The 8,653-nt window shown below is 41.2% G+C and overlaps 1 protein-coding gene across 1 annotated transcript; it reads left to right on the top strand.

The window, feature by feature from the left end:
- Positions 1 to 519: 519 nt before the first annotated feature.
- LOC104958066 (ELKS/Rab6-interacting/CAST family member 1-like) lies at positions 520 to 6,897 on the top strand (the record flags this gene model as incomplete). Its single annotated transcript, XM_010785776.1, has 4 exons — positions 520 to 660; positions 2,243 to 2,436; positions 2,872 to 2,982; positions 6,886 to 6,897. Coding segments are annotated over 4 exons (458 nt in total), but the record flags the coding sequence as incomplete, so codon positions are not given.
- Between the last annotated feature and the right edge of the window lie 1,756 nt (positions 6,898 to 8,653).

Raw genomic sequence — 8,653 nt, 5'->3', positions numbered from 1 at the left:
GGGCGAAACCACATTCTGAAGGGTTATAACAGCGTGGCTTCGTAGTGAAAGAGTGGGGGTACTAGACTGGCCTGCCTGCAGTCCAGACCTGTCTCCCTGTTGAGCAACTGAAGTCATACATCAAGCAAAAAGGGGAAACAATTCCACCTACAAAGCTTTAAAATGTAGTCCTCACTTCCCAAATACTTATTGATTGTTGTTAAAAGGAAGGTGATGTAACACAGTGGTAATCATGCCCGTCCCAGCTTTTTAGAACATGTAGCAGGCATCTAATTCAAAATGAGTGAATATTTGCAAAAAAACATAAAGTTGATCAGTTGTGTATTTAATTGAATATAGGTGGAAAGGAATTGGCAAATCATTGAATTCTGCATACTACAAACTAATATGAACCTGAACATGAGAATAATAGCACCTCTTTAAATGTACTGCTTCAGTAGAGCTGCTTAGTGTTTAGCACTAACTCAAAGTTGATTCCCTCCTTTTTACTCTTTCCCTTGCTATCTTTGTTCCTTTCAGACTTCAGTGTTGGATCTGAAGGAGAAGGCTTCCTCTCTGGCCTCCAACACTCTGAAGAAGGACAACCGGCTGAAGACTCTAGAGATCGGCCTGGAGCAGAAGAAAGAGGAGTGTGTCAAACTGGAGAACCAACTCAAGAAGGTCAGTTCATCAGTAAGACGCTGGCTTTTATTAGAACATTTCTCTTGTAGTGTGCCTGTAGATCTGGCTGAAAGTGTGGAAAAGGGGAATTTAATGGTTTTATATAAGCATGAAATTGACATGGCGTAGGTTGCATAAATTGGCACCCGTCTTAAGCTACATCTGTGCCAAAACATGTGGCCAAAACATTATGGAACACCCGTTTTTGATCTAATTACGTTTTTGATGGACTGACCACAATTACCAATCACAGACGTCAATTATATGTTTCTCCGTTGGGAAAAAATACACACAGAAACACAAAAACATTGAGGATTTAAAAAAAACAACCTCCCGTTTTTCACTCATTGTTTTCCCTTAACTATTCTTCAAGAGAGATGATTGGATATGTGTGTGTGTGTGTGTGTGTGTGTGTGTGTGTGTGTGTGTGTGCGTGTGCGTGTGGGTGTGTGTATGTGCGTGTGGGCGTGGGCGTGTGGGTGTGTGTTTGTGTGTGTGGGCGTGGGCGTGTGTGTGTGTGTGTGTGTGTGTGCGTGTGCGTGTGGGTGTGTGTATGTGCGTGTGGGCGTGGTGCGTGTGGGTGGGTGTGTGTGTGTGTGTGTGTGGGCGTGGGCGTGTGTGTGTGTGTGGGTGTGTGTGGGTTTGTGTGCATATCTCATATTCTCTCCCACACAGCAGCCAGTAAAATGGTGTGTGTGTGATGGCTTGCTGACAGCCTTACAGTCATTCTCACAGTGGAGAAGACAGCAGCAGCACCACCACACCCTCGCAGTGTGTGTGAATCTGTGTGTGTGACAGAGAGAAAGAATGTATATGAAGGTGTCTGTGGATCTCTGGTGTTCCTCTCATCAGAGTTTATTTGTTAGTCTCTTTCTGTTACCATGGATGGAAAGAAGACGTGTCTGTGTGAATTGATAGACTTTGTGAATGCTTGAAGTGTTTCTTTTTTCCTTTCTTATTTGCCTTTCTCTCTCTGCCTCTTCCCTCCACCCAGATCCTCCTATAATATCGTCAGACACCCAAACATTTCTTCTCCACATAAAGACCTGTAAAAACTTCCAAAACTAATAGGGTTTATGTATTGTGGGTCCTAGGCGTGTGCACACAGACACACACAAAGTCAATCTGTCCCAAGAGCAACATTTGCTTCTGGGAAACGCACACAGCTGTTCTAACCTCTAAGCTGGTTATAACTTGTTCTTTCTTTTTCTTTGTTATATTTCATTTCTTCCTTTTTCTAGTTTTTTGGCTTCTTCTGTGTAGAGCAACAGAAAGAAGAAAGACACTGCAACTCAGTTGAATTATTTTCACTTCTTACTTTATAAATACACGCATGGCATTCCCATCAGCCTCAGCTGTATTTCTGTGTGTTAAGTGCTTATTACAAAATGCTGGCATGTTAATCTAGTACGGTGAACATGAGAAACATTAGAGCTGTTAAACATCAGCTTGTTACCATTGTCAGTGTGAGCACAGATGTGGTTATTAGTTTTCAGTTTGACCTGATCACTTCTATCAAAAGACGGCTATTTCGTTAAGATAACGCTCGGTTTATTTATAATAATGTATTTCTCTGTTCCAGGCTCAGAATGCAGGTGCAGATTCCCACACCAGCTCTGAACTCTCCGAACGTATCTCCGGCCTGGAGGAGGAAGTGTCCCAGCACAAAGAGGACGCTGCGAGGGCCCAGTCCGAGGTGGAGAGACTTCTGGAGATCCTCAGGGAGATGGAGAACGAAAAGAACGACAAGGAGAAAAAGATCAACGAGCTGGAGAGGTAAGAGAGCGGGGACAACAAAACTGACTGAACCTCTGCATGATCTCTTTCTCCTGTTAACCTGAATCAGTATGACACCTCCAAAGCTATCTTCACATGTGAAATAGATCCTTTAACTCTGGATTGGTTTCCACTTTGTTGTCCATTTTCCACTCAGTTTAAGCTACAGACTGTTGGAGACAATGGTAATCTTCCCTGTAGATCTAATCCATTAGTCTTCCCTTCTTCTCACCCCTTCCTCTCCCTATTTTCTTCCCAATTTCTCTTTCCATTCGGCTTTATTTCCTCTGCTATCACTCTTCTTTTCTTATTCCTCTCATTCTGCATCATCACATGTGTGTATGCATACATATGTATACCTTCATGTGATTCTGCATCTGCGTGAGTGTGTTTATGTTTGTTTGTGTGTGTGTGCGCTCCGACGTCCCGCCCCAGAAACCCCTCTGCTTCTCATCTGTGGCGTCCTCAACAGTCGGGAAAACAGGCCCCTCCCCCTGCTGCCTCTCAGCAGCCAATGGGGGGGCTGGTGTGGGACTACCTGGGCACGTGAGTGGCTGGTGGCCCTGTCAGGCGTTTAGAAAGATGCACGACTAAAACTCACTCTGCTTGTCACAGGGCAGGAAATAACAGCACTATGAAAGCAACCAGTCCCATGTGGAAAAGTTATGTGGAATTAAATACTTTCAAAAATGTATTTGTGCCTTATTTTTTCCCATTGGAAATTAGTTAAATTAGTTAAAAACTCACATACAGTAAATCAGTTTTAACATTCAAGGTATTTTTATTTCAGATATACCAAAATAATGAACTTGTTGTATGGTATTCAATGGTATTGAATATATTTTGGGGAAAAACAAGCTATTCAATCAGGTTACTTTGAGTTCTGTGAAATTATTATGTATATTTTTTATGTTTTCTGACATTTTGTAGACAAAACAATATAATACTAGAAACTAATCAGCAGATGAATTGGCAATGGAAAGAAACGTGTGAAGGGATTTCTGATGTTTCCCAATGCTCTTCCACATGGGACAGAGCTGAGTATGATCACTAATAAACACCATCAAAGAGTTGCAGCATTGATTGAGCCTCTGTGCAGCTCATTTGGACAGTTGGCAAAGCCTCCTGAAGGTCAGTCTTTAGCAGGAGTTGCTCTCTCACACATCTGTGCACCAGCAGCAGGTTTCTCCGTCTGTTGTTCTGCAGTATGCCGCACCAACCTGCTCACAGCCGTTTGTAAAAGGAGGGCACAGTCTGCTGCAGAGCATGACGCTCTCTGAGCCGCTGCTCCTGTCAATGATGCAACTCTTTCATTTAGTGGCTCTGTTTTTCACACTTCACTTTTGTTTTACTTTCAGCCCAAGATGCCTGACTGGCAGTTTAACACACTCTTTTTCTTTCATTAGGACTCTGGGAAGTTCATTCAGTTTTTGTATTTATTTTATGCTAATAGGAATGGGTTTCTTACTAATTTTTAACCTGTCTGTGTATTTTCACTTAACTTGTCTGTTCCTCACTATTTACGTGTGCCTATGTATGTACCTTATAAACTAGTCTTAACCTTAACCTGTATTTCTATATCTGAGTATATTTGTCTGCATGCCTGCCTGCCTGCCTCTGTGTTTACCTTTCTACCCGAACGTCTGTTTCTTTCTGTTGATCTGTCTGTGTGTCGGTTTATGAGTATTTATAAAAAACGGAATTAGATCACTCATTAACCAATGACAGCCCCTTACGCAGGGTTAGGTGTCTTTATCTCATGGCCAACAGTCAAATAATAATGTTTTAAAGATATATGTTGAAATAAACTGGTCCTTCTGCCTCTCAATGCCTTTGATTTTCGTTTCTTCCTTAAAAACAATCTCTACCCTCGCTCTTTCTGTCTGTCAGTAGCTTGACTGTAAGACTAATGTGCGTTAATGATTTTAGGGAGTTCAATGTTTCCCCACTAGTCCAACTGGCCAGTAGAAATCCTAGACCATTCATAATTCAGCAGCACCTCACCTCCCGCTGGGTGTTTTAACTGTTTGTTATTTGGTCTGCCTAGAGCCCCAGATGCAGCCTCCAGATTACTGCAGCACTAGCTTTGTGGATAACATTGAAGTGCAACTTAATAACCATTCAAAATGTCAGAAGGGGTAACATGTGGGACTTTTTAGGAAAATGAAAGATGTTTCATCCTCCCTGTTGATTATAATACAAATAAAGGCTCCTCTACATCTGATATTTAATATCTGATCTTTGCAAGCAGCTCTTAGGAAGAAGGAAATGTATTAAGTCTTGGCTTAGTGCGGTACGTTTGAGAACAATATCTTGTAATAATAAAATTAAGATTAAGTAGATTTTAATGAGGGAATGTAACTTTCCTTTAACACACTGGCACACACACAGTGGTTTGTAGAGGTTATATTAGGGTGTAAGGCAGTATGTACTTTATACATCTTAACATTTAGTGGTTTTATTTAGCTATTAGATGTCTAATGAGGGAAACTACCCCTGGCTAAGTTAAGGCTGCGGTTAAGTTCTGACTTGGTGAAACACAGTCATGAAAAGGGCAGAACTGACTGAACCATGCTACGCCCCGTCCCTCTCATGCTAAGCCATTCAATCTTTCCATCCTCAACAACAAAACCACTTTAATTTACCACTCAAAATATATGAGGTGTTCTTAAAAATAGGTCCTTTATTCCACACCCAGCAATAGTTGTTGTCTGTAATATATAGACAACAACTATACATTTTACCAGCTCAAATGACCTCAGTCGCGTGTAGCTTTTATGATCTGTAGCTAGCTACTTAAGCAAATAAATTGCCATAAATTGCTTAAAAACACTGTATCCACCTTACTTTTTAGTTTAAGTATAATTGAAAACTAGAATGTTGTATAAGGGGTCTTGATGTGCACATAAATGAAGAACAATGTTAGATCAGACTTTTCAGATTACTCTTCTCATATGCTATTATAGATGCTAAGTTATTAGTTAGTTATGCTTACAATTGCAGCTTACTTTGGAACAGGCAAACACTGTTAAGTTCTTAGGCTATTGTGTATTTGATTTTGGAAAGTTTTAAACATATACCGACCTCCAAATATCTTAAATGTAGAGGTTATGATCTCGGACATTTGGAGGTCTACCTTGGCTATATTTTCTAAGGTGTAGACAATCAGTCTTTTAGGGAGGGGATTAGTACATACTGAATTTGTATGTACTGTTTTTTTTAAGTGCTTCCTCCTTCCTCAAAAAACTTCTGGCAAGGTTAAATTGAGACATTTTCAAGCATCTGGTTTGTATACTGGCTGATCACAATTGTTAGTATTTGTTTATTTTAAAATATGGTGGTCAGGATAGCTATGAATTGAAAATATTAGGAAATAGTTTAAGAAACTTATAATATATTTAGCTACTTCTTCAACCTGTAGTCATTGACCCTGTAATATAAAGTGTACTAATAGTGACTATATCCCAGGGCTATTTATCCCAGCTGGGCAGTGTAAGACGGAAAAGTAAGAAACATAGAGAGGGAAAGAAAGAGGAAAAGGGAAAGCAAGGTGGTGGAAGCGGAAGGAGAATAACAAGCAGTGAGTAATTAAATAAAACTGAGGGGAGAGAAACAGAGAATAAAAACCGACAGACATGGAAGGAGAAGAAAAAGGGAGAGAACTGAAGGAGGTTTAGAGAGACGTGGAGTATAAACCTGAGTAATGGGAAATTAGAGAAGTTTATTGCGTGTTATATTGTTCTGTAATGGACAATTTGTCTCTGGCACGCTGTCATTAGCGTGCGTTCCCAGGCATAAGCTCACCCTGGAGTTTGAGCTTTGCCAGTGCAAACCAAACACACGAGGAGTGATTGTGTGGAATGCTTTTGGGGTCAACCAACTTAGGAAGTGGATTTTCTTCACATTTCATATCTAAATGATTACATGCATATGCCTTTCGGTGAAGACCACAAATCTAAGAGCTGCCTACTTTTCAAGTGGCCCCTGCGGGAAGGGGAAAAAAAGATGATGTGCAATGTGAAAACCCTTCCAGAAGAAATAATTCATAGTGAGCACGCTCTCAGCTTGTGCTTTGATTGGCTAATTGCTCGATTTTCTATGGTTTGAGATTGCAGTTTTGTATGTGTATGTGTCTAAATGTTCTTAGAGATCATGTGAGGTGATCGGGCCTTTAATAAAGAAAAGGTTGCACCTACCCTGTCTATGTGACTGTCTGTCTGCCTGTCTTGCTTGTTCACGCACGTCTCCCTGTTTGTGTGTCTCTTTGGTTAATTCTGTCTCTGTAGATGTCACTTCCTCCGTCTCTCATCTCCTTCCTCTTTGAAGAGTGATCAAGCCGGCTAACCTAGCACTCAACTACTGTCTTCCCTCTCACCTTTCCCTCTCCTTCTCTCTCTCTCTCCCCTTCTTTTATCTTTACAATGCAACGCTGTCTCCTGCTCTACCCAGTTTTGCCTCAAGGTTAGTACTGCACGCCTATTTCTCTTCCTCCATCACTGTCTCTCTCTCGCTCATTCTCGCTCTCTCCTTCATTGTCAAACTCTCTTGTCCTTGCATCGGGACATCCTCTCATGTACTTCGCTCTGTCATAAACTCTGTTTTTAATCATTCTCATCATGTCAGTCTGGCTTTGAAGGAGACACCTTGACTTTCCCTCTGCTCTCTTTCTCTGACACATCACTGCCTCTTTGAAGAAGAACTATTATTGTTTCTTTCCTGCACCTTATATTATAGTCTTGCCACGATACCAAATCTGAGTTCAAGTCCCAGGCTAGCTCAGCAAACAGGAAAAACGTTGGAGCAAAGTTTCAGCGTCATTGAGACAGACAGCTGTGAACCTTTGCTCAGCTTACTTGCGTTGGGTTTCTGTCTTTGTGGCTTTTGCAGAGAAATCATTCCCCATTTTATTTCCCGTCATACTTTTGTCAAACAGTTTAGACACTATTTTATATGTTCAACCAAGGTTTCAAAATCTTTTATGGTCCGATCAGATTGCAAGGCAATCAGCGGAGACTCCAAGAAGTCGGCGCTCCTCGCCAAGAAATAGCCCGCCGAATAATCGCCGCTGTACCGCAACCTTTGGTTTTTCCACTTTTTGTTTTAAACAGATTAAAAAAACAAGATATAACATGTTTTAAGTCAGCATTACAGGTGATAGTTGGTGGATTTATTTCAACCTTTGGACAGAACTAAGCTAACTGTTTTCCTTTGGTCCAGGCTTTATATTTTACAGACATTTTACTCTTTTCAAAAAAGTAAGTCAATCCAACTATTTCTTTAATATGGCACTATAAATCATAAAACCTGCTTCTTCTTCTTCTCTTTGGTCTTTACGTATTCCTATCTGCATTAGGAGGTCAGTCCGTAATGAGAATCCAACATGCAGAACCAAACGTCTGAATTTGGCCTTTTCTAACAGACATATGAAAGTCATATTGAGATTCCTCTGACCTCCACATTGTGTTGGACCACATAATAAGCACTTATCCCTTCTGTTTCCTGCATAAATCTGGTGCTCTGAGTGCTTTGTGCTCTGCTGTGAAGGTCTGCGCAGTGCCAGCTGCTTCTTTGCTCTCTTTATTCCTTTTCAACTTCCAGAGCCACTGCTCCCCTGCTGTCTTGTCAGCTTTCTCATCACTGTTGTTCTGGTGTTTTGTGATTTAACTCTAGAGGGGGAAAGAAACAAAAGAAAAAGTTAGCATTGCCTCGCTATCTGACGAAAGAAGACTTATTTTTATTCTTCTGTCCTTTTTCAGTTTTTTCCCTCGCCTTGTCTTTTTTTCTGGTTGTTTTGATCTTGAGATAAGGAACTCCTCATCCACTGCCAAATGTCTGACATCAAGGTGTCTGTATCTTAAAAGGGGATTGCATTGTTTCTCTATGTGTGTGAGAGATCCCTTTGAGGGCCCGTATGACTGAGCATTGAGGTGGCGCAGGGATTTGTCAGCTAATGGGTGACAACAAAAGGCACGCACACAAACATACTATCACAGGCACACACTATCACACTTTCACAAACATTATATGTTACTTGTTAGACGCTTTTATCCAAACCGACTTACATACTCAATACTGTGGGCAATCCCCACACGAGCAATTTAGGGTGAAGTGTCTTGCCCAGGGACACAACGACATGCTGACTGCAGTGGGGTTTGAACCTTTGACCCCCTGATCCGAACACCAACGCACTAGTCCACTGCCTCCCCCATTGTGTAAA

This window comes from Notothenia coriiceps, unplaced genomic scaffold, assembly GCF_000735185.1.
Source record: "Notothenia coriiceps isolate Sejong01 unplaced genomic scaffold, NC01 NC01_scaffold00028172, whole genome shotgun sequence".
Classification (NCBI taxonomy): domain Eukaryota; kingdom Metazoa; phylum Chordata; class Actinopteri; order Perciformes; family Nototheniidae; genus Notothenia; species Notothenia coriiceps.
This window is presented reverse-complemented; position numbering and strand designations above follow the sequence as displayed.